This window comes from Gadus macrocephalus, chromosome 1, assembly GCF_031168955.1.
Source record: "Gadus macrocephalus chromosome 1, ASM3116895v1".
Lineage (NCBI taxonomy): Eukaryota > Metazoa > Chordata > Actinopteri > Gadiformes > Gadidae > Gadus > Gadus macrocephalus.
In genome coordinates, this window is record NC_082382.1 from 17,499,250 (window position 1) to 17,525,266 (window position 26,017).

At 41.7% G+C, this 26,017-nt stretch overlaps 5 protein-coding genes across 7 annotated transcripts; all 5 read right to left on the reverse strand.

Annotated features, from left to right (window-relative positions):
- Positions 1-86: 86 nt before the first annotated feature.
- rpl10a (ribosomal protein L10a) lies at positions 87-2,795 on the reverse strand. The gene is made up of 6 exons (XM_060051022.1): positions 2,711-2,795; positions 2,198-2,269; positions 2,026-2,106; positions 1,431-1,579; positions 1,153-1,325; positions 87-293 (listed from the first exon to the last, which is right to left on the reverse strand). The coding sequence occupies exons 1-6, from the start codon at positions 2,713-2,715 to the stop codon at positions 123-125; spliced, it is 651 nt and encodes a 216-aa protein (XP_059907005.1). The 5' UTR covers positions 2,716-2,795; the 3' UTR covers positions 87-122.
- Positions 2,796-2,974: 179 nt separating this feature from the next.
- On the reverse strand, positions 2,975-6,199 carry fance (FA complementation group E). Of its 3 annotated transcripts, none has more exons than XM_060050957.1 (10): positions 5,890-6,199; positions 5,197-5,770; positions 5,032-5,076; positions 4,818-4,874; positions 4,303-4,446; positions 4,093-4,216; positions 3,674-3,749; positions 3,464-3,530; positions 3,226-3,351; positions 2,975-3,124 (listed from the first exon to the last, which is right to left on the reverse strand). In XM_060050957.1, exons 1-10 carry the CDS (start codon positions 6,090-6,092, stop codon positions 3,020-3,022), a joined length of 1,521 nt encoding a protein of 506 aa, XP_059906940.1. In that variant the 5' UTR covers positions 6,093-6,199; the 3' UTR covers positions 2,975-3,019. The 3 variants fall into 3 exon arrangements, with proteins under 3 accessions (XP_059906940.1, XP_059906933.1, XP_059906949.1); XM_060050950.1 differs by having other exon boundaries at positions 5,197-5,773; positions 5,890-6,198; XM_060050966.1 differs by lacking the exon at positions 3,226-3,351 and having other exon boundaries at positions 5,197-5,773.
- Positions 6,200-6,264: 65 nt separating this feature from the next.
- mkrn4 (makorin, ring finger protein, 4) lies at positions 6,265-7,694 on the reverse strand (the record flags this gene model as incomplete). The annotated part of the gene is made up of 4 exons (XM_060055340.1): positions 6,265-6,805; positions 6,898-7,000; positions 7,209-7,316; positions 7,393-7,694. Coding segments are annotated over 4 exons (648 nt in total), but the record flags the coding sequence as incomplete, so codon positions are not given.
- A 1,317-nt stretch (positions 7,695-9,011) lies between these two features.
- ppardb (peroxisome proliferator-activated receptor delta b) lies at positions 9,012-15,147 on the reverse strand. Its single transcript, XM_060050977.1, has 8 exons — positions 14,769-15,147; positions 12,902-13,285; positions 12,489-12,640; positions 12,243-12,381; positions 11,947-12,149; positions 11,471-11,677; positions 11,044-11,287; positions 9,012-10,932 (listed from the first exon to the last, which is right to left on the reverse strand). The coding sequence occupies exons 2-8, from the start codon at positions 13,224-13,226 to the stop codon at positions 10,685-10,687; spliced, it is 1,518 nt and encodes a 505-aa protein (XP_059906960.1). The 5' UTR covers positions 13,227-13,285; positions 14,769-15,147; the 3' UTR covers positions 9,012-10,684.
- A 257-nt stretch (positions 15,148-15,404) lies between these two features.
- LOC132456529 (differentially expressed in FDCP 6 homolog) lies at positions 15,405-25,148 on the reverse strand. Its single transcript, XM_060050909.1, has 11 exons — positions 24,983-25,148; positions 23,214-23,354; positions 22,921-23,106; positions 22,188-22,415; positions 21,958-22,104; positions 21,674-21,782; positions 21,193-21,491; positions 20,674-20,840; positions 20,012-20,210; positions 17,714-17,804; positions 15,405-16,491 (listed from the first exon to the last, which is right to left on the reverse strand). Exons 1-11 carry the CDS (start codon positions 25,076-25,078, stop codon positions 16,301-16,303), a joined length of 1,854 nt encoding a protein of 617 aa, XP_059906892.1. The 5' UTR covers positions 25,079-25,148; the 3' UTR covers positions 15,405-16,300.
- Positions 25,149-26,017: the final 869 nt, after the last annotated feature.

The following is a 26,017-nucleotide window of genomic DNA, read 5'->3' on the forward strand; positions in this document are numbered from 1 at the left end:
ATTACAAGGAACATGACTTTAAATTAAACCTGACCAATCTACTACTGGACTTACTGGATGAAAAAGGAATTCAAGTCAAAACAGAGTTGGATCCAATCCACATTTTTTATTACAGAAAAGCACTAGTAGAGTCGCTGGGGCTTTCCCATGGTGCTTTTAACGTAGAGGGCGCGCACGTTCTGCCAGTTCTTCTTCAGCAGAGACACCAGGAAGTTAACAGCCAGGTGGATGTTGTACACCAGCTCCTCATCAGTCATCTTGACGTGACCGACAGCAACGGCCAGACAGAGCACCTGCAAAACAAAATTTCATGTTCACATTTCTTTCACTTTAAGCTGTTGAAAATTGAAGGCGGACAAAACAAATGTCACAGGATGGCATCTGGCTTCGCATCGTAGGGACAGGTTTGCAGGTTCACGCGTTGACCATGGAGTTCAATTTTAATGAACCATCCATGTTGCTTTTAATAAAATAAAGTCAAGTCTTTAAAATCAAGCAACAATGTTTTCTTAAAGCATTCCGAAGCACGAGATGGCAAGAACGACTAGTTACGTTTAGGAAAGGACGATGACAGAAGGCCAAAATGAATGCCACAACTACCACGGTCGGATAAGCATTACCTAGTCAAAGTAAGATGTTCTTACCAGTAATAATGTATTTTCAGAAAAGATTGGCAGAATCATTTTTGGATGTTATGGTGCCAATAAAGACAAGACTGATCCATTTACCTTTGAGCAATGAACAGCTGACTTGGATGCGTTACAAAAAGGGGGCTAAAGGTGGTATAATTGATCCAATCCAAGCAATCAATGACTTCCCTGCATTACAAATACTACCTAATGTTGGATGTTAACATCACGGCAATATAACAAAAGCGATGGTCATTGTCATTGGTTGGCATAATCAGCAGATGTGGCTTCTAAATCACCTTGAACTTCTAGCTGCTGCAGTCAAGAGAGCAGTGGAAATAAGCTATGGCAATGGCAGCACCATAGGTGGGGACACGCATTAAAAAAATAAAGGGAGGTGGACGATTACTGCAGATTACCTGTTTAAATACTGCTGTTGGCAGATCGATCAAATATAGGCTACACCAGACGGAATCCTAGTACTATGATATTAGGACAGGGTTAAATCCATTGGCGACCCTACCTTCTTCATCTGGAACTTGATGGTGGACTTGACCTCCTCCACTTTGGTGTTGAGGTTCTCGTTGTGGGTGAGCAGGGAGGGGAACTTGCCGGCCTTGTTGAGCCCAGGGCCCAGGATACGAGGGATCTGCTTGATCAGAGACTCCGAAGCAAGGAAGGCATCATACTTCTTGGCTGGGGAGAGACCACACATCATTTAGTCACATACAAAAAAAAACATTGAATTCTTTCCCCAGTCTTTGTTCTCAGGGCCATTCAGAGTACGTCTAAATGCTTTACCCAGTTTCTTGACCAATTTCTTGTTCTTGTTGAGCTTCTTGAGGGCCTCGATGTCCATGTGGGGCATGTTGGCGGCTTTAGCCTCGTCACAATGCTGCTGGTCTCCCAGGACGCACACTGAGAACTTGGGCCTGGGCAGGCTCTTCAGCCTAAGGGAAACAAATGGTTTGAGTGACAAATCCCTTATTTAACCCTTATTTCTGCTACCAATCCCTGGTATTTGTAAAAATTCTACAGCCTTACCAACGAGGGCAACCAGGGCTGGTTTCCAGTTGCCACCATTAATTATAAGTGGTCGGCTTGGAGACATGAACAATAAAGTCAAGTCTCCATTAGCCTCCCCTCATGTTTTAAGACCCAGGGTAGGGGTCCGTCTGCTTTGCTTTTCCACAAGTGGATCAGCTCAGTCAGACTACCCGAAGTACTTCTCCATGTCTGATTCTGACCCATCTGATCATTTAATATCGTCAGTTATCGTACGTGCCTTTGCTTCTACTTACATTGAGACATGTACAAGTCATTTAATTGACACTTTCTCAAGACTGGGCTGAACGCTAACAAGGAGAAGGTTGGGTGAGACAGTAAAGGGCCAAACCTGACGGTGCCAGAGAAACGCTTATCCTTTTGGGGATCATAATTCTTCAAGCTGATTTGAAGCTCCACTGTCTCCGTAAACCTGAAATTAGGAAAATATTGTTAGTGATAAATCAATAAATGTCATTTCTATAGATGCTACAGATTATTTCAAGAGTCTAACATCAACTTACTTTCTGGGTTTGGCCAAGGCGCCCGCTTGGACCTCCTTGACGACCTCATACAGCATATCCCGCGAAACCTTACTGTAGAAATAAAAGGAAAATAATGTCAAGCAGATGAAAACGCAACTACTGCTCTTAACTTCCCAAGAAGTAAGCCACAGTAACCAGGAACCATGCTAATCGGTGCATGTTCCGCATGAGAACTTTATAATGCGCAATTCAATAATAACTACGTAAATGTGCAAGACATTGTAGCGAGGATATCTAAATAAAGCGTTTAATGTATGAAAGTGGTGGGAAATTGATTTTAAATACGACGATGGCAATGGATTGTATTGCTTTACAACGCCAATGCTAAACAGCACACCGGGGCAAAATCGGCTTGGATGCTATAGACATTTACACTCAAAACATCAAAACTCTCAAATGTGAGATCGAACATAGTGTATAAATGAGCTATCGGGATATTCAGCACATAAAACCTGGTTAATACATGGTATATTTAACAAAAATATTTCTGACCTCATTTTGACGGTGCGTTCCTTCCGTCCCTACCAAGTGAAAAGGCCGAGCTAACGGAAGTTGCGCATAATAAAGGCTGCGCAGGGGGACGTCCGATAAAGTCCGCCATATTGGAAGAGTAATTTATTTTTATTGAAAATAAATTATTGGAAGTCATGTCAACTATTCATCATGTTACATCCATTCGGGAAGTCCATTTATAAAGATGTATATAAATATGTACCAAGATATGTTTATATATACAGATGCACATAAGTCATAGCATAAACGCAGCATTGTTTTATTTCTTATTACAAAATGTACAAAAAGTCATTCGTGTGTAATTCTTTTAAAAGCAGATTGAAGAGACTTCTTCAGGAACGTCTGGTTCAACATTAAACAATGTGACAGGGATGGTTTGTGTGAAGCTGTGACCTAGAAAAATAAGAAAAATACAAAAACCCATTGATTGATAAATAATAATTTGGTTAATCATTTTGTTTAATAATAACTATTATCATACATTTACGACTTACATGAATACTGTATTTTGTGAGTACAGTTAGCATCATTTTTGCGTACTTCATGGATTTTATGAATTGTGGAGCCTGGCTGACTAGCTGTGCAATAAAGCTCGAGAAATGTTTTTCATCTATGTCAAGCTGAAATGAAACAGACAGTTATGTTAGGTTTTTGAATTAATCGAATGAATGATGGAAATCCCAATCTATGTAGTACGTTTTTTCTCTCCAATACATAAAAACATGACCTCACCTTGGAGTCTAGTAGGCTATGAATGATTGACAGCATCGATTCACTCCATACAATGGTAAATGTCATCCTGATAAAAGGGGGTGGGGAGGTAAATAAATATTGAACTAATTTCCCCACAATGTCAACAATGACAATCCCCTAACAATGGCAACAAACCACAATAGTATTATTGAGAATGAGTTTTACAAAGACAAATACTTGGTATCTTACTGAAACACCAGAAGATTGTAGTGGGGTTCCAGGCAGTCTCCTATTAATCTATTTATCAGTTCGGCCTGCTGAGTTCCTGAAAAGTAAAGGGAAACCATTACTTCTGAAGCGAGAATAGAATAAGCAATAGGAAGGTTTGGCTTCTAGAGTAAAAATTCAAGTTCTCTTAATTCTTCCAACTAACCAACTTTATGAGTTTTTCGTTACTTTGTGGTATTGTAAAATATAAATGGATCTTGCAAAACATAATAACAAATAAATGAATAAAAAAATCTAGTTCTGATTATCAAAAAATTATGATAAAATCTCATGATTTGGAATCCTCCAGCTCACAACTGAAATCGATTCATAATAGACAAATCAAAAGGCATGACAATAACCCTAACCTGGTGTGGCGCAATCATATAGGCTGCCGTTACCTAGGTTTTCCTCCTGTAGGATGGGTCTGATTAGGGCGTGGCAAGCTGCTCTGGGATACTGACTACTAAGTGATGTCACTGCTGCCACCAGGCTTCTTGAGGCAGGTTCCAAGAGGCATAGAATCTTAAGGTAGGGACAAACAGGTTGGTTAAATAAACAAACAGCCAGCCAGTATCTGTTTGTATACTGATGAGCATCATTGAAATTACCTTTCCCAGGAGGAGGCTCTTAATAACAGCGGAGGCTGCACTGTAGCTGAGCTCTGGGGAGAGGGCCAACAGGCAGCTACAGAGTTTAGGTAGTGTCTCCTCTGGCGTGTCAGCCAAGTTCAGCATACCACACAGAAACTCCACCTGAACATGAGAGCCAGCATAGCAGTAGCTTAAAGGTTTTTTAACTCATGGACCCCTTCTGAACATAAATTTGGATTGTTTTGTCGGCCCATACAGAAGATATCTACTCCAAATTTTGCAATGAACTATGTGCTTTTGATTTTTGTGTCTCCTCTTCCTTTGACTCCTCTTCCTGCTCTCCTCCTCTTCCATATCCTCAACCTCCCTCTTCTTCTCCACTTGTTCCTCCCCCCGTCTATTATTCCTTCTTCCTCTGCCATAGTCTGTTGACACTCACTCAGCATCTGCTAAGGCTTTCCAACATGTTGGGGGAAAATCAACCTGATAAAAATCCAACATTTGAATGAAATGAATATCACTACAATGTTTACCTGGGCAGAGTCACATTCATTCAGCACCTTGAACACATCTGTGGAGCCCTGGTCCCACTGAAATAAAACACCAATTAGCAGATAGAAAAATTGCTGCATCAAATCCATCCAATGTTCACACAAAAGCCCTGGTCCCACTGAAATAAAACACCAATTAGCAGATAGAAAAATTGCTGCATCAAATCCATTCAATGTTCACACAAAAGTGTGTTACCTCTGATTGACACCCCAATAGTTCTTTTATCTGAGGGACGGATGCCTGAAACATCCACAAACAAGTCAGTGGTTATATATGCTGTTGGAACTTTAAACTTAAAAATAAGTAGATGGCAAGTCTCTCACTGCATTCGAACCTTTAGTCATCCTATATATTATATACCTTTATATTTTCAGGAAGGTTATCCCACAGATTGCTAGTTGATGGTCCACCAGACTCAACTTTTGGAAGGTCACATTCTCCTCTCTCCATTAAAACAGGTTCCTCTGATGTAAAAGAACCATGAGGATAAGCACCCAAGCGCTCATCCACAGAAGACATATCCATCTTCATCCGTTTATGCTGCTGTGTAGATTCAACTTCTGTATCAGGGGTCATAGAGCTGCTCTTCCTTTTCTTCTGCTTTTCTAAAACGTCCCCTCCACTTTGAGAAGTTAGTTTTGCTTCTGTGAAGTACTTGGCCCATCCTTCATTCCTACCCGTATCTTTTAAACGTTCAGAAATCATCTTTAGACGCTGGCTACAACTCGCAGTATAGAGGGGCACGTCCCGAAGCGACCCCATGTCTCGCTGGAGCTGTCCAATCAGAGCAGTGACCCAGTGATCCTGACGTGGGTCTTTGCTCAGGCACTCCAGGAGCTGAACCACCCTGGTCTGAGGAAGGACTTGGTTGACCAGGCGAAGAAAAGATAACAAATTCCGCTTAAAAGCTACAGGAAACAGGCACACCAATGGTCTACTACAAAACAAAGAAAACGGGTGTTAATGGACACACTTGTTCGAGCAAGATGCTACGGTAACACTTACAGCATGCATTTCATTTATCTACATGGACTAACGATTTAAGATACTCACGGCAGAATAGGTTCGGAAAGGTTTTCTGGGGAAATAGCCTTTTGACAGAGCATTTCAAGGAAGGTACTTAGCGAAAGTTTGAGGTCGTAACGTTGCTGCTTTTCAAAAACGCACAAAGCCCTTCGAGCGCCAGAGGTTCCCGACATGAGTGCCAGGACTAGTAACTTATCTTTCCCGGTCAACCTAGCAGTTAGCCCGTCCATGGGTTTGCCCTCAAATATAGATAGGTTAGGTAGAAAGTAAACCCTTTCAGTGTTTTGCTTGTTGTGCTTTTAATAATGTACTTCTTCGTTTGACTGCCATCATCCTAGAAGGACACCTAGTGGCCAACCCAAAACTTAACTTGCAGACGTACAACACAAGAAACTCGCAAAATATGAGACAATGTTTATTCTTTTGTTTGCAAGCAATTAGTCATAAAACTATAAAACGACAGATCCATTTATCATAACTAGCATTCTGAAGAAAAAAAAACAGCAAGATTGGGAACAATACAGCAAGTATGAGACAATAAAAATGCCTTCCTAATACAATAAAAATGGTGCAAATTAGCAAGATATATTTTTTGTATAACAATTACAAAGTAACCAGGCCTATTTGAAGATACCCCTCCCTTCCCAAAAAGGGTCCAACCAAACAGCTTCAGAGGATGAACACGACTGTTGCCTTGCTTCCCAGGAGGAAATAAATGTGCCATTAAGTTTTAGTCACATTTCTCCCTCCCAGGCTAAAGTGCAGAAAGGCTCGAACAAGTCCTACGAGTACAGAAGGGCAACAGGGCTCAGAAGCTGAGGCCATGGGTAATGTGAAAAGGAAGATCATATTCATCTTCATCGTCAATGTGCAAAAAGGTGATGGACATGACGAAATCCAGGATGTGCATGGGGTCAATATCTTCAAGGTAGTCCGTTTGAAGCTGAGGAAAGAAACCAGACACCCAAGATATACCAAGTACCAACTCATTCAATAAACAATTTATAGTACAAGTTTAACGAAAATAGCGTTTACCAAGTGTGCAGAACGACGACGTTGCACTTCGTCATGCCAATAAATGCACTCGGCTTTGAAGGGGCAGCATCCATGGCGCAGAAAATAACTACATCTTCTTTTTCTAAATCAAAATAGAAAACAAATCCATCAAATCTTGTAGCTCACATATCTAAAACAATACTCCACCTAAAGTTCTTAACCTAGATTTTAACACGAGTGCCCTTGATTAAAAATGGGCCATCAGTCATTGAAGGCCTTCCTCAGGAAGACCTCAATGCCTAACGGGTTTCATATGTAGTTGAAAATCTGCAATCAATAAAAAGTCTGACCTGCATTTCTCTTTGAAGGATGCAATGAGAGTTTCCTTCGCCGGGCCCTCTACCCAGTAATTATGTGGCACATAGAACGCAGATTTCACCCTGCATTGAGGACAACCCCTAAAGAAAGAAAAAGTCATGTCAAAGCCCTGCCAACAGCCCAAATCACCATCTGGAGACCAATACAGCTACTTACTTGATGACCTCCTCCTGCAAGTCTTTTGTTTTCCTCCATGTAACAATACACCTTAAACAGAAGGAGTGATTGCAGCTGGGCAGGATGCCAAAGCGTCGCTCATCTGCGCTCATCTTTTCATAGACTTTATCCATGCAGATGCCACAGGTCACTTCTTTACTTTCGAAGTAGGCTTCAGTTTCCTCCTGGTCTTCAGGAGCAGCAGCGGCACCACCACCGCCACTGTCGCTACTGCTGTTAGCATCCCGACTACCTTCTGGAGACTTTGATTCCTTAAGCAAATTAAAAATGAAAGCACCATATTAGCCATGCCGTTGAGTATGTAATGTCAAAAGATGGAGACCTGTTCGTTAGAATCTGTTGCACATGCCTGAGACGCTTCTGAACTCTGAAGCAATTCCTGGCAAGCCTCAAGACCAGAGTGAGAACCTGACCAATGAAAGACGACAGAAGTATAAGTAATGTTACAGATGGAGAGCAGAGGGTCACGTGGTCAATGTAGAGGGGTTGAAAATCACGTACCATATTCTATTAGATGATCGAGCGGCTGTTGTGTGGCCCCGATGTGCTGTGGGTTCAAGGCATTGTGCCGTTCCCGGAGGTTTCGGGGGACGAGACCACGGGCGTGAGAGAGTGCCGGCTCAGACCCTCGTCTGGGGCTGGGAAGGCTGTTGCTGGAGAAATAGAGCTGAGGTACAGAACTTCTTCTGCTTGTAAAGGATGCGTCCCGTTCAGTCACAGGGATATGAAGATATCTAGAGGGCAAATAGGGTTTACTTGTTTTCAAACCATATAATTTAATTGACCCGAGTCAATGACATACATGTGTATAGATTACCTGCAGCGTGGACCGTACCAGCATCCACCCTTCTGAAAATATCTACATATTTGAGCAGAAGGCACAGCTGGCCAGTCATGTTGATAGTTACACCTTGAACCATATCTGCAGGAACCGTTCAAAAAGTGCCTGGAAAACAGTATGAATAGAAGTAGGCCCAGACATTTCAGCGTTTAGTTCGATCTCACCAGCACCACCATGTGTATCCAAATGGGGGGGGGGGGGAAATACAGTGTTACTAGGCTACAAGTCAAACAAGTTCATTGGTCGTCGTTCCCCATCATTAGGCTAGTCATGCAATTCACCTGCAACTCCCACTCCTATCCTTAAAGTAATGTCGATAATGATTTAAGGATCCATAGTGTGCCATCATTGGGAACTAGCATTAATGTGCCGCAAATGTCTAGAGAAAGGGACAGTAGGATCAACCGTCACCCTCAACAACCGTTAACTTTTACGTCACACATTTTCTGGAGAAAATCCAAGAGATATCGTGGCCGCTGAGCATGGAAGCGCGACGAAACAATCTCATCCAGACGACATGCAAACTTCAGAGACACGCTTGATTTGGGTATAAAGAGGGCAGAAGTGATTTAAAAGTAAAACATAAAATGCTTACCGACACACTAGACCAGCACGCAAAGATGAAAACTGATCTGTCCTCGGGTCCATTATCTCCAGCTTTCGGATTAGCTTCTCACCAGCTTAGATTTCGTCGACTAAATAGTTAGCAGGCAATGCTTTTGCTAATTACTGATGTCGTCAATGAACCAATTGAAACGTGTATCTACTTCCTTTAATGACGTGGATAACCGAAATTAATACAAATCAAGAATGCATTTTCAAAATACACCCGTTAAGGTCTTGTTTTGTATAATCAAATAACCTGTGGAATTTTTTTATAACTCAGTCCTTAATCATTTATTCACGTAATTGTTTTGGCACATTGCACATACACTACAATATAAAATTTGCAATGTGTAGCCTACTGATAGTATTTAAGGCAAAATGTCAGATATTACCAATTATCAGACATTGGTACATGTGATAAAGTGAAGGAAACATACAACATATAGAGGTAGTTAGGGTTTAAGAGATAATAAAACAAGATTTTTTTCATTGACCTTTCAAAGTAAAGTTTGTTTATATTGATAGACATATCAAGTTTCTATACATTAATGATATAGTCCATCAAACTATGTATTTGAAAATAGATATATTAAAAACCATTTGCTTTTACAACATAAATCAATGAATTGTGGAACTCGAAAAATGGTACTCTGGTATTGTGGTCAACAGTTGTGACAGTACATCAAACCATTGTGATGTCACACAATCAATACATTGATCTAATAATTGTCATCAAATTAATAGGGATAGCATGCTACATTGATTTTAGTATAACTCCTGTCAAATTTATCAAATTTGTAATGTTCAGATTAAAGAAAATGTTAGGTTACTTATATTTGGTGCATTCTTACACTCAATACAGACATGCACTCGTGAAATCTATGCTTGGTACAGTATACATCCAATAGATTTTTCATTCACTCATAACAATAACTAAGGAATCTTAAAATACATTGGGGAGAACTATTTGCCTGGCTAAAGAGAATACCCCCTCGAAATAAAGGAGTGATGCAATTCTATTCACCAATTCTGCGTAGAATCTGTGCAGCATAGCCCATTTATCACAGCTCAGTGAGCTCACTAAGTGAACACCTCAATCACCCAACTCAAGACACTGTTCTCACAAAAATGTACACAGTATAATGGTATCACACAGATGCAGCCACTTGCGTGAGCTTTACCCTGCTGGAGCCTGCCCAGTTTTCTTTTTTTGCTATTCTGCCTCCAAAAAACCAAGCAAAATACATTTCACACCTAGTCTTTTTTTAACATAGAGCCCGAAAATAACTCTGCTACCAAGACCCTGGCATGTCTCATCTCCATACAGTACAAACAGGCAGCTCTGATCACTTGTGCTAATACTCTTGTATACAAACATTGGCAGAGTACAGAGTAACACTGCCACTGAAAGGCCAGGTTCTGTCAGGGCACTGATATGGGGTCAGAATGAAATGGGAGCTTACCCCTGAGGAACCAGAAAAACAGCGCCTCTTCAAACACAACATACCATTCAAACAGTTCAGTGACCTTTTTTTTGCGCAACGAGGACTTGCGAAACATGATTCCACATACACTTATGATTTACATTATTATTCTTCTGGTAATTCTGATATCAAAAGGGTATTTGCCGATTACCTTAAACCTACAATGTAACTACAGTATTACCACTCAAGCACCTCAGCCACAGACACACACACATACACAAAACAGTAAGTCCATGTCTGGAGCAGTGCTTCCCTAGAATTTCAGTTTGAAAAAAACAACACTTCAGTCCGTAACCATATTGCTCATAAACCCACAACAACCGTTTGTGGAGTTTAAAAACTAGTACATGTCTTTGTAGATCTCCTGCAACAGAGGGTGGAGCGAGGTCTCAGACTCAGTTTTTTTAATCTTCTGAACCAGCTGAACATTCTCTGTGACCAGCTGTCGGAGGTCGGCCATCTTTTGCAGCAGCTTGGGGAAGAGGTAGAGCGAGTCAGAGTGGTTGGTCTGGAGGTGCAGATCAAGGGCCTGCAGTATCCTGTCCTGACTCTGTTCCACCTGCTTCACGTTTATCAGCCCTGGGCGATCTGCAAAAAGACACCGACAGTATTAGCAGCCACCATGATGGCATTACAGAGTGGCCCTTTGATAGGCCGAAAGCAACACAACCAACAATTGGTCACATGTACCCCCCTCACCTCCACAGAGTATGATGGCTGCAACAAACAGTGCCAGGTCACTGTCGTCCAACTCCAGAGCATTGAACTTTAAGGCAAACTCAAACTTGGGCTCCATTATCTCACTGAAGGGCTTCCTTAAACTTCGCAGGAACTCTCTGGTCACAAATCCTTTGCCATTGGCCACCAAAAGTCCATCTTTGTTCATGAGCGAGGGGAGCATGGCGAAAATAGCCTCATGCACGCCATACTTCAACAAAGTCACCTGAAGAAAGCAAAGTCCTTTTAGTACAAGTAAAAAGAGAAAACATTTAAAAAAACAAATTGGGCAATGTGCAGGTTATTCCCAAGAAAAATAAACATCTGTCAGCTGAACGTCATTTAATCTATAAATAAGTCATTTTATGAAGAATTGCTTGTCGTTTCAGAAGAAAAAAACATATGAAACCTGGTCATTGAGGAAGAGGTCCACAAAGCCTGGAATGGACTTGGCAAACTCTGTGAGCTCCCTCACAGTCTCCACTGTAGTGCACTGGCAGCGGTAGAACACATGGACCCCAATCTCCTTGGTCAGGGGTGCCCCCGGCACCAACTGGCTCCATACTAAACCGCTCTCCGCTTTCCATAGGGTGTCCATGTCATAGATGACAAAGGGCTGCAAGGGGGAGGGATCATTAAGGTTACTGTAATGCAGCTGAGGCCCACTATCCTATTCCTTTCTACATTGCAGCTGTTTGCAATTGGTTGCAATTGACAGAGGACTACAACTCTGATAGGGAATATTGATATGTCAATGATTCAATAATGTATGAAGAAGTGACCATTTTAGAATTTTTTCAAAATGGAATTAAAGTCACGAATACTATGTATTGGATGATGAGTGCAGAGTCCTGGATGAATTGAGCGATCCAGCAGTAGACATACCGAGGTGCTGTTGGTCTTGCCCGTGAGGATACTGCGGGCCTTTTTCTTGGTCATACTGAGGTTTTTCGAGTAGGCTGCGTTGACCTGTTTGGCCAGCGTCTTGAGGTCTGCACCTTTAGGATTGCGGAGGTTCTGTTCCTCTGCCTGTAGGCCCGCCACCAGCTTTTTCTTCTCAGCTTCAGGCATGCGTCCATACCGGATTGCTGATGTGCAGTGCAGTGCAGACACACACACGTCAATGAGTCACTCAACTAAATTAAGTTGGCACTTCAAGAAAAAGTTGTATGTTATCTCACCATCGTGAGACATTCCCAAAGATAGGCACTTCTGGAATCTACAATATTGGCACTTATTCCGATTCTTCTTCTGTATCTTGCACGCACGCTCGCAGCGCTCGTATTCCAGTTTCATTCGGATGGTCCGTCGGAAAAAGCCCTGGGTCACAAACAGAAATAGGTTCAACCAAACCCACAATGAACCCATTGTCACACCGTCTTGTTCTGAAAGTCTGCCATCACAGTGTAATCCACTAATACACATACCTTGCAGCCCTCACAGGCATGCACACCGTAGTGGAAGCCAGAGGCCTTGTCCCCGCAGATTTTGCACTCCACATTAATCCCAGCCCCTGCGGCCTCTTCTCGGCCCAGGCGAAGCTGCTCTGACAAGGACGGCGACGAGGTATGGGAGAGATCTGCATAAGGAGGAATCAAGGTAGAGTGTGTGTGGGTGTCAGGGCTTTCAGTAGGCCAAAGCTTGTTTAATGAAAGGCCTGGATTAGTTGCATCAATGAAACTCTTCTTGTTAAGATTTGCCAGATACTCACACACAACAGATACCCACCCATGTGATCAAGTTGCAACCTGGGAGTGTCCACACCTGACAATGAATGCACCCTGGCGTGATTCAACTCATAGCTGCTCAACCAGATGCTAAGGAAAAGCTAGTGTCATACCTGTGTAGTTGGGGGATGATGCACGGCTGACGTGATTCTTGAGTTCTTTTCCATCCTGCTTTGTGGCTTCCTTTTTAGCTTTCTGCTTCGGCCCTTGAGATACAGGCGAGCGTTCTCTGTCCACTACTTTCTCCTCCTCTTCATCATCCTCATCATCAACAGCTTCCCTGGTTCTCAGCTCTTGCAGCTCTGGGACCTCCGGCGAGTCCGGCCCATTTGCACAGTTCGAGGCCCCCGACGACTCTGGGTCCTTGGGGGACTTTGGCTCACGTGTTCCGTTTACACCATCCGGCAGCTTTCTGGCAGTATGCTGAAACGCATCCATGGCTCCTGTTCAGGGTGGTACAGAAGCTACCGTCCTGTCACGTTGCCAACATAACTCCCCTGGGAAGAACGCAGAAGGACTGGTGTAAGGCAAAGGTTGTTGATGGCTCAAGATAAAGACACGATTGAACGTGGAAACATGGTAAAAGCGATCCATGAACTGTACTAGCTAATCCGTTAATAACACACAGCCATTTGACACATTAGCAAATACTTGGAAACACCTTTCAAGATCATAGAAAGTTCAAGGTAACACCAAGGGGCTAATTTACAATGGAATTTGGGGGAAATTGTGCAGCACAGCCAGCTGCAACAGAAGTGGCTGTTTTCCAAAGTAGCACAATAATAAATCGGATAATTCAAAAATCATAATTTCAGTTTATAACAAGCACACATTTTTTTCCCGCTCTTAAATCTTAATGAAATGATCATAGGATTAAATATCTATAATAGCTGTTACAAACAAGAGTATGAATAGTGCCAAGAGAGGCAGGGACACTAAACAACAAACCAATGAAATTCTTCTTTTTTTAATCAATAAACAACAAAACAGGTAAAACTACAAATAAGTTAAGATTCGCTAAAAATAAACGCTTTGTATCGCTAAACATAATTATTTATAAAGATATCGTGGTCGCATTAAGTTGATATCTCTTAATTATTGTTTTATTATATCGTTTTAAATTGGTAGTCAAATTAATGTTGGGTCTTTAGGGTGCTGTACCACCAGTCTCCACTACGCGTAGCTGCCTGCGCTTCAATCCGAGTCTGGCCCCTGGGAGGACAGACCCGCCACAACCAATGAGTACGTTCCGCGAATAGATTTAACCCCACAAATAGAACCAAATCCAAAGTATCATCCAATGCACATTTGAAAATACTTTTAAACCGTAACATTATAAAGTAGACAGACCTGTATAACCCAGTTTGTATGAGTCAGACATGGGGCTGTGACCCCCTTAAGGGCATGTCCTTGGAACCCGTGAAGCAGATGCAAATTATCTGCCTAACGTTGTACCAACAACGAAATAAACCAGGATCGGCTGTTTACGTCCATTTCAACGTCATCGTTTGAATACATTCTCAAAAATGTAAAAAATCCTCTAATCCTTTATCAGCTATAGAACCCAGTGGTATCCATTTGGTTTTGCCAATCTATGCCAGGAAATATCCTGTGAATAGTGGTTCTGTTGAGACATGCCATGCCCTGCAGAAAACAACCTGTCACACTTGCTCTAACAATGGCCATCTAGTTTTATTTTTTGCATTAACTATTCTGTGACTGAATGCAGGACTTCGTGGGATTCCCTGAGGTCTAGTTTTGCAAAGTAAGACAGATCTACTTTAAGGCACTCAACAGCTGTATTACAAGTATCGTATGCGTGTGTGCAGGACTGAGTTAGTGGACGACAGCTAGCCTTAAGCTAACACTACGAGCCTTATTGACTAAAGACGAGCTAGCAGCAGTCCACTGTTAACGTGGCTGACCCAAATTCCAATGTTTGCTTTTAGCATTAAATTGCCTAGTTTATACTTTGCTTACCTTTCACAGTGTTACTGCTTTTTCAAAGGCGTTGAGTACGAGAAGTATCCCCGGTTTAAACAAGTAGCTGCCACCAAAGATACAATACAAGCACTGTCGAAGACTGATTGTTGACAAGTTGTTTGTAGACAGTGACTAGCTGGACTTAGCATTAAGAGCTAGCGTTTGGAGCTCCCGAGACATAATGACGATACTCTTCATTTCTTACGTCAGCAGAATTAAACCAAGTGGTTGCACTCCTACGTGCTACCATATCATCCACAGATAACACAACCAAAGGCAAAGTCAACTGATATCCTTAGCTGTGCACTCCTAACCCAACTCTTCGTGTTGCCTTGCGTCATTCCTCTCCTTCGCCTGCCGCCCAGTGCAAGCACAGAGAACAGCATCCCATCCTTTCTCTTATTAAAATCATGTATTCACCAATTGTGCAATTCTCGTAATACCGGTATATTATAACACCTTAAATATACAAACTAAACACTGCAACTATTTGCTACTAAATCTAAAAAAACAAACTGAATCAGTATTTAACTTCAAACAACCATCGTTGGAATTTGATTTTTGGACATGTAGTTGGCCCTCATTGACAGATGATGTCCCTGTTTGCTTGATAAAAACAACGCATGAAATTACTCACTGATGACACATTTCTTTACTGTGAACTAATTATGCAAGCCTACTTGAAAACACAGGAAGTAAAAATCGTCGTGCGCCAAGACTGTTTAACACTTCAGTAACACAATTACATGTTGTTTGTGTTTAATATATCCAAATGAAAACAGTTAGGTGACACGTATCTAGTTAAATATAAGAACACACTGAGGGATTAAACCATTTTCTTTACAACGAGAATACCGAGGAATCTCTGACGTGCACTCTCTTTTTAAATGTTGGTTAACCGACATGGAAACAGGAAGTATGAAGACATTTTTTTTCTTTAGTTCTGTTTTTTCCTTTTCCTGTGTATGCGAGGATATATACATATATATGATATTAAAATTTGAGAGCTTCTGAAGTTATGATGAGCTTGACTGGAAAAAAAATCAAGACGTTTGACAGGAAAAATCGATTTAACTTCATAAATCTATATTAGAGCCTTACTAAATGACAGATTAGTTACATCCTACCAAAGGTACTATGATACACTGACTTGCACTTTTATTTTTTTTACTGGAAATGCTCTATTGATCAGGGTCGCACTTTGCCATTCCTATTACCCATGTATTGACCAAACTAACCAAACATAAAACAGACATTAGTTAAGCAACAATTGATGCAACATATGCATGCACAATGCATAAAATAGTGTAAGGTGGTGAAGGTTAATCCAATATTTAGCACAAATGTCAGTAAACTCAGTTTCGTTTTGGTGTGGCTATACCTTCTTGAGTTGTACCCCACCTATTTACACTACCTATCTCCCATGCAGAACCCTCCATGGTAGGAGTGTCGTGCCATAGCCTAGTCCCTCGCACGTTGGCTCCAATTCTACTACTTGATCCACAATAACTGTCTCTGATGTGGCTCTCTCAGGGGATGTCCATTTCTCCATTGGACGCCTGCGAAAGGCGTTTCTCGTCTCCGCAGCCCGCCCCGTTGTCCAGGTTCTCCTTGCTCTCCTCATCTTTCCCTTCTGCACGCGGCCGGAGACGCAGCCCTGGGTCCCTCTGGCAGGGCATCGGGAAGGATGAGTAGGAGCTTCCTAGAGATGGTCTCTTCTCTAAAGAGAGATAGGGGACAGGGGAAGCAGTTAGGACAAACTGGAAAGAGAGAGAGAGAGAAGAAGAGAAGAGTCTGTATTTTTTTAAATACTAGGTCGATAGTGAATAGTGATGACGTGCCTGGCATTTTTGTAACAGAAACTCAGTGCATAGTTAAAGCTATGGAAGGCAATTTGGAGAAACCAGGTTTTTGACAGATTTGAAAGTATAAAACAAAACCTCAAAATCCTCCATTCAGGCTTCCCTCCAAAGCCACTCCCCCAAAACATTTGACTAGCTGTAGGTCTGCTTAGCTTTGTTGAAGACTCTGGTCATGCACAACGGGTGCACCTGGGTAGGTAGATAGACAGGTGAGCCATCCAACCATTATTCGGATTGAATTGAATTATTAGACAGGCATACTATAGGCCGCGTCAGCCACAGATACCAGTTTTTTGTTTTTCTTATGAGTATTTGATTTATTGACTGCGGTCATGGTGCAAAGAGAATTATACAATTGGTACAATTTAAACAAATAAAAAATGCTTCTAAAATAAATTGCCTACCCTGGCTATAAAGGTCCAGTGTGTAGACTTGTGCAGCAAATATCTGTGAGGCAGGTGACTGAATTCCCACCCCCTCACCTCTCTATTTCAAATGGCTACTATGGCCTGTACAGGCCCGTGTTGTGAAGTGCCAGTTGGTACTTCCAAAACACGTCATCACCTACATGCTGTTGCAGTAGAAGGAGTGTCAAGTGATAAGGTTCCTTGATAGAATATATATATATATTTACTTATTAAGTCTGAAAATTTAAAATAGTATAGTGTAGCAAAAAATAAAGTGGGTATTAGTTTATGCCAAGTCCATTCAGCTAGATGCCACTGACTTGAAGCACTGCACCTTTAAACGCCACTTAGATAACAAAATCAAGCACAATGTCTGTGAAAGTGGAAAGGAGCTGTTGTTATTAAGCCCCATAGTGGCTTTGTCTTAAAATAATTCCAGATTTTTCAAATTGGTTTATAGGTAAGAAATTCTTATTAAACATCTGCATTTACATTAAAATACAGTAACTTTATAAAATGCACTTCTTATCAACTGTAATACATGCACTGCAATACTACACTTTGAAAAGGCTGTTGTTTTTTAATGGCCATTAAAAAAATAATCATGGCAATATGAGTACCTATAATGATTCCTGATCATTTGTTGAGCTTAAGAACAGAATGATAGCCATACCTCCTGGGCCAATTGGACGCATCAGTCTGTTCATCTGAACATTCCAGTGTTTCACATTGGTGCTGGCTTGGCGAAGCTTCCTCTGGGCAGCCTATCAGGAAGAAATCAGCAAACCAGTCAACCAATGTCAATACTGTGCTATATACTGTATATATATATATATATATATATATATATATAGCGTTTCCCACAGGATTTTTGGAGACTATGGTGGAAGCCTCGCAATCTTCTTGGGGGGTCCCCCCCGGGAGAAAAATTTGAATAGATTTCATTTAAATGCATCAATCTGGTGAATTTTGAGAACTACAATATGACATATCAATTACTGACAAATGACTTACAAACTGCTGGTACTGATATGATTGTTGATGACACAATGTAAAGGGTCATACTAAATGGGGTTGAGGATTTTTTTTCAGAAAGCATTTAAGAAAAGATGAAAACAAAAATAACAACACAATGCTGAGCGTTTATACTATTAGTTTATTATTATTATAATTATTAATAATAACCAAACATCTCTCAGCCCCCCTCCTCCAACACACACAAATTAGGGCCTCTTGAGAAGTGCAAAACGGAAGTAGCTTTGTGGGCTCTGGCGCTTTTGCTATTACACCGGCGGAAAAATGACTCTTACGCCTGACGCAAAGCTGAAATGGATTGGTCTGAATACCAGTAGGCGTACTTTGGGCGTAACATGCAATAAACCAATGAGAGTACCATCTCCCATCCCCTTTAAGAGCCATGATCGCATTTGAAACTGACAAGTTGATATTTTGCAGTCTCCCCTGAGACAGATGCATGACCACATGAATTTCAAAATGTAAATGGCTCAGTTTATGTCCAAATAATATGGCCTAGCTCACACATGGAATATCGTTTTCTTCTACAACTTCAGATGAATGATTAGATTAATGATATGCTGCAAAACATTAAAAAACATTGTTTGTTACCAGTATTGTATACATTATCGTTATCGACTTGTGTTCCTAATATGCATTTATCCCCCCTTAATATACATTGCCATGTACTCTATTATGCGTTAGCCTACGTGTTTAGTTTGCGTGTGTTTAAACAGACACATGCGCGCCAAGCATTACTCATTCATTCTTTTAAACATTCACTTGCGGTAAAACTACGTTTCCTCAGGATCAAATACTGATCATTCCTAAAAGTTATGAGCTTGTACACGATGTCTGTGTCAAGAAAATATGTGTTTGCTGTACAGTGTTTGCAGATGCATTGGTTTAAAAGTACAACCTATTACCACTGTATCAGCTGTTCTTTCCCAAATAATTTAACCAACATTATCGTTTACCCTAAAACGGGATTTTGCTTTGGAAGGCTGGGATATACCTTGCTCGAGTTTGTTATTGTTATTATTATTATTATTATTATTATTATTATTATTATTATTATTTAAACGCATGGCATAGCCTACTACAGTGTACATTCAAGGAGCCCCTATGAAAGAAAATGGCTAATTGTTTGCATGTTTCTGCTGTCTATAGCCTACGTGTGTGCAAGCTTATGTTACAGTTCCAACCTGCCTAGGCATGTCAAAATACCGGTCAGTGGCGCAATTGCAAAATCGATCTGCAAAATAGCCCCATGTATCATTTGCGCCAGAACACGCCTCTGCTTTTCGCCGACGTGCCTCTCAGAGCTTAAGTGTAGCGGTGCAATTTGCTGCGGGGGAAAATCAGCTTTGCGCCAGGTGCAAAATAGCAACGATACATGCCTTGATGTAGAAAGTCAATTGTGCTGGGTGCAAGATAGGGCCCTTACAAACACAGCTGCCCTTAATACAGACTGCTAGGTTTAACTCAAACCAAGTAACACAGATATGTTCAGTTTGTCTTTTTATAATTAATTTTTTTATTGAAACTATGGCGGCCGAAAATAGAATATGGCGGTGCGCCATAGTCTCGTCAATGTGTGGGAAACACTGTATATATATATAAATATATATAGCTTTTAATAATAAATAACTCTTAACGCTAAGTGCAGCTAGAAAAAAAAAAACGACTTAAACACATTTTCAACATTACTTGTTTTGTATCTTTGGTGGAAGCGATTAAAAATATAAATAAAAAAATTAATGAACTCAATATTTGTGACCTGTAATGTTATATATATATTTCCATTTATTAATTAATTTAATCTGGCTAAAATTGTGTGTAAGAAAATATAGCTATTGTCCCCCTGTCAATTCAGTTTCTCGAAAATCTTAAATTTGAATTGCTTAAACATATCCACTCTCTTAGACATCACTGTGTTGTTTATTAATCATCTTACCACCACGTCCTGGTCGACCCGGTAGCGATTGGCGCGGACTGTCTCCAGCTGCCTCTGGGCCTCGTCCAGCTCGCGAGACTTTGTCTCCATCTCCTGCTTAAGCTCCTGCTTCTCCCGCTGGGTCTTCACGATGTACTCTTCCTGCTCCTCCTGCAGGGCCATCAGAGCCTTCATCTTCTCCTCTTCCTCGGCCAACAGCCTGGAAGCAGGATGAATATTGTGACAGATTTAAAGGTTTAGACTCTTCTGTATTTATTGCATTTTTTGTTTTTTAATTGACCATTGTCCAGATAAAAAGGCCTGAAGAAACCCATACTGAAACTTAATGCGGTCATCTAATTTAATCAAAACCTATGTACAATGCGTAATCGACACCAGAACCGCAACACAAATAAATGAGGTGTGACTGCAAGGCACCTGATAACTTCCCATGTTAACTGTACTGTACTTCCTCAGCAACCAAACGGGATCTTCGTCAGTCCAGAGGAGCTCCACTGCATAACATTATCAATGCCACCAGAAAATGAAGCAAAGCCCCAAACAAATTCCCACAAGGCTTTCCATACCACAGTCCCATTTGTACATCTCAAAACGGTGTATTCCTGTCATAGACAGATCATTTGTGTGCGTCAATGTGACAGCATATTAGTTGCTGGGTTTACCCGGTTTGGGCATAGCGGAAGGCCTCCTCATCCATCCTGGCTTTTATCTCAAGCTGCAAGGCCTCCTTCAGGTGTTTCTGCATCTCCTCCAGCTCGTGGATCCTCTTCTTCTGCCTCTCTGCCTCCTCCTCTTTCAGAACCATCTCTGCCTGCATGCTGGCCCGTGCCTTCAATCAGACCAACCGCGAATCAGTCCACAGACTGTTTACAAAAGCATTCAGTAAGACGTGTAATGTCGTGAACACTGTAGAGCTCTACATCTTAAATCCTTTCAAAGTAGATGGGTGGTTAATTCATTGATTATTCAAATATTCATATGCTTGGACTATTTGTCTGTCACCACTTTTCCTTTTTTTTTTAACCCACACTTGCTGATTCAATCCTTCCACCAACATAAACAATCACCTCTCTGGTCGAACTAGTTGACCTCCTTCCCTCTTCCAGTTCCGCCAGACACGTGCCCTTTCACAGCAGATGCCCCCTCCCCTCCGGAGTCCCGCCCCCCCCGCCCCGCCTCACCTCCTCCGCCTCCCGGAGCTGGATCTCCAGGGTCCGGTGGAGCTGCTCGTGCTGCTCCCGCCTCTTCTGCTCGTCCTGCTCCTGGAGCACCTGGGCCTGCTTCTGCGCCTCCCTGAGGACCTCCAGCTCAGCCAGCTTGTGCTCCCTCTCCTCCTGCAGGGCCCGCAGCCTCTGCAGCTCCTCCTCTTTGTCCAGTCGCCTTTTTTCGCGCTGTTCCCGCTGCTCCCTGCGTTTCAGCTTCAGGTCCTTGTGGAGGGAGGTCTTCCCCTCCACGTACAGACGGATGGCTGTCTGAATGGCTACCGAAAGGAGAGGAATGAAGAGGAAAGGTTTGATGGCTTTCATAGAGGGATAATCTCTTTAGACAGATAGCTGTTTGAATAAGAAGAGATTTGATGAGAGGAGAGTAGAGGAGAAATTACAAGAGCAGAGATGTGAGAGAGAAAATATAGGATATCTATTAGTAGATTAGGTCACTGACCGGTGGTCCATTCTTGTCTCTGCTTGGTGTCTGAGGCGCTCATCTCATAAGTCTTTGAAAGAGTTTTAAGACAGAACATACACCTCTTCCCATCTCGATCCGGCAATACCTACATAGAAAAATGTATCTCATTTTACTCAAACGATTAAACAAAATGTAGTCCTTTGTAATAATAAGTAATTACTGCTTAAAAAAGGAAAACCAAACAAAATATTACTATCAGATGATAACACATCCGGTCAAGCATGTTCTTCTTGTCAGAGCATCTGTCTCAGCTGTCCCACCTCCACACAGCAGTTCCCATCCAGAGTGATATTGCCATGGCATTCCTTCCGGTCCTCTCCAGAGTAGTAGGCCAGGCTGCTTGGTCTCAGAGTGAACCATCTCTCCTTCCAGTTTCTTCTCAGCTGGCCCTTCTTCCACAGGTAGCCCTGGGGGCACCCGACCCAGTCAACCACAGATAAGCAATGGCGCCAAACATGGGAACTCAAAGGAGATGAAGGGAGTTTCTTACCTCCTTGAGCACGTCCCCGACTATTTCTCTGTATATCTCCTCGATAGCCATGCTGGTTATGTCCTTATCCATCCCTCTGGTTATCTTTCCAGAGTTCATCATCTCCAGAAAACCCCAAACACTGAAGCCATTCCGTTGCACTACATCTTGGGAAGTGAAGTCCTCTAGTTCAACACAGTTCAACTCTATGCTCATGGCCATGCATACTTTCTTAAGGAGGTACTCCACCTGATAGAAGGGGAAGTTGATGTCTTAGTCAACGCAGCTTTGGAGGAGAAACAATCTGAGCATTCCAAATAGAACAGACAAAACATTTTGCACAAGAAGCCCAACTATTGAATCAAATTAATTATTGTGATCTAAGCATAATGGTGTTGTATTTAAGCAGCTACAGAGAGGTCTTACAAAAAGGGTGGCTATCAGTTTCATCTTGTGATAGTGTGACTACAGGAAACCAGAAAGCGTGCTGCAAGTAACACACAAAAAAAACCACACTGCATAACGAGCGCAGAGCGTTTCATAATGTCGCCATGCAACTCTCTCATGGGCTTTTTGAAAAGCTAGCCATATGGAAACCTTCCGTATGCAGGGACATATACAATATCAATCAGCATTCAATTAGAAAGGCATCAGAATATTAATTATCAGCAACTAGTAAAATCGGTGTTCTGATTATGGAATTATCCATCCAATTTATCAAGGGTTGTCCATGATCAACGCTCAAGCTGAGTACCTCATCAGGGACCATCACCAAAGGGTATTTATCCTCCGAGAGAAAATTGAAAAGACACCAGAGCCGAAAAGCATCTTTCTCCGGGAGCACAGTCGTGGTGCTCCTGTCTGGCCGGTAGTTTTTCTTCGCTGTGAGGGTCCAACACAGCTCATCAACGTTCTCTTTGTTGAATGCACCCTCTTCCACCTTGAGACACATATTCACATAGGATCATGTTAGTAGCCACACCACGATCATCATGTCAAAATGTAGAGGGATACAAGGGACCGAGCTGTATCGAGACGCGTCCATACCTTGTCGAGGATATATTTGGTGAGGTAAGGCATGTAGCCCTGGCTGGACACAGGGCCATCATCATCATCCCTGAAGTGCTCCTCCAAAGCTACTGGGTCGTGGGGGATGGACAAGACTGTGCACAGGTTATGGGACAGCACCTGGGAAATACATCACTCAACGTGTCAACACATAGAATGTATGTGTTTATGTGTGTATATATATTGGTACGTGTTGGGTAAATACCTCTTATGGCAGTTACACAAGTTATGTGTTGGCTATGAAGAATATCAGTCAGCATTGTCAAGGCATTAAAGCAGGGGTAGGCAATTTGGATAAAACAGCCAGAGTAAGCAAGATAAAAATAGAGTATAAAACTGAAAACGTATGGCAATAGGTTTGCTTAGTTTTGTGGAAGACTCACAGAAAGAGCGAGTGATAAACCATCCATCATTTAATTTGGCTGAAAGAAGTGGTTGGTTAGGCTTATTACAGACGAGACATAGCCATAGAAAGCTGAGAGAAGAGAGAATTTCAACAAATATATAAAAAAATGCTGCTTAAATAATTTCCTTCCTTTCCTTCAACCAATATCACTTTCTCATTATTTCCTCAGAACCTTTTGAAATATTTATGATCAACCTTTACAAGGAACTGAAACATAAATTATGTTTTCTGGACATGTCCTGACTTTGCAAAAGCTAATTTTGCAAAAAAGATAATTTGCAAAAGCACGAAAGCTTTTTATTTTGAATAATTTGCGAATAATTTGCAATAAATATCAACCAATGCTTTAATCTTGTTGTATTGATGTATTATTTAGTCTAAAATCAGGCTTATACATTGAAAATAAATGATTGCTCAATCATTTAAATTTGTTAAGAAGTTACAGTCTGAGGAGGCATCTAGTTTTTCAGACTCACAGCCTCCATGTTTTGAAACTCAACCACATCCTGTCAAGTGTCTCAGACATATCTGATGGATCCAAGACCGCTGCATGTAACAGGCCATTCGATATTTCAGAGAAAATTAGGTTTCGATGGCCCCTGAGCCTAAAAGACATAGCAGCCGGCTGCTTGCTTGCATGCGTTCGAGGGATAAGCTGAGTCACAGGGCTCTGTTTTGAACAACAGTACCAGAGAATGGCTGAGACGGCTGAATGTACCCCCACCAGAGTGACATCACTACGAAATCAACAGCGGTTTCTTTCACCGATGGACGTCGTGTCCACATGTTCTAAACCTGCCAGTCTGCTCCTTCCTGGTACTTTTTCACACTGCCTTGTGTGACGTACATGCTGTGGTCGATGGGAAGATCTCTGGCCGTGCCAGAGTACTGATTGCTCGGCCTGTCGCTGTTACATCATGTATAGGCACCACTCTTGAGATGAGGGCTCCCATTCATATACAGGCTGAAAACAATCTGTGGCTCTCCCACTCTTAGTATTCGTGAGACAGAGATGTTTATTGTATGTCCCTTCTTTTTGGGCAGAGGCCATTTCACTCGACACTACGAACAAATTGTCAGCAAAATCATTGTTTAAGAGCTGAGTGCCCTAAAAGTTCTGTTTACACTAATTCGATATGCTAAGTAGACTACTTTCCTCAAGCAGTATGGTATGTAGCCTATTACAATAATAATTTGCTAGACTACGTTCCTTTGGATAAAGTTCACATCCATCCTCCTTACAGCAAGAACCACATGTTGATACAAGGTTAGAAACTGGACTCCCAGGGCCTACAATAATAGTGTAAATATGATCTTATTTAATTTGAGTTAAAGTCCTCACCTTGAGCTGAGACTTGGACACCTTACCACTCTTCTCCAGGTCCAGAGCAGTGAAACCATACCAGATAGACTTGAGAAGCTCTGCGCGAAGCTCCATGACTGCAGCAATATCACTCTGTTGTTCACTCCTTTCACACTTTTTTCTTCCCTCTACTCTCGTTATTTGCGGTGACAGCCACCCCCACTAGGTGTAACAGAGACCTCTATCTGTACCAGTTTATTCTCAGCGCCCTCTCCTGGTATTCAACTGTTACTTTCATGACGTGTGTCTGCACAACCAGCGCAACAAGTACCCACGGACGGTCGTACTCGTACCAGGCCTACTTGTTTTTTGAAATAACAGTCCACTGTCGCTCTTTATTTGACAAGATAACTGCATTTTTTTTAAATTGTTTTCTTTAACTCCACAATGGTGGGCATTGCAGATCGTGAGGGAATAGGGCTACAAAGATCTACAAATGTACCGTTATCCAACGCTTTGTTGCTAACTGTGTTATCTTGATTTAATTAGTTGGCTATTTATTTACATGAATTTGTTTGTTGGCATTTATTGTGCAATATCTGATAAACTATCCAGCTTCAGCGGATGACTTTGTAAACTGCTTAGGCTTTTTTTTTTCTTTTTTTTTTGGGCTGCGGAGGAAGAAGTTGTAGCCTATCATTGCTGCGTTTGCTTCTATAATCTTTGCTTTTATAATATGTCCATGGTTTGCTTGCATATTCTGTGCAACAATGTCGCAAGGTGATGAAAGTCTCTCTAGTGTATTTTTTTTAGTAGCTATTAAAATAATATATGCAGAAGGCCTGCCTTACTTATCAAACATCGTCGTTACCGCTGGTAACTTTCCCTATCGGGTGAAGATAAATGACAATTTTGTCACTATCATAATTTTTAAGGGTGACGGGTTTATTACCTCTGAGGCGGAGTGATACTGAACTGTGCAAAGGAATTAGACGTCATAGCCGTGGTATATATGGTATAATTACAATTACAATTAGGGCATTTAGCAGACGCTTTTATCCAAAGCGACCATCG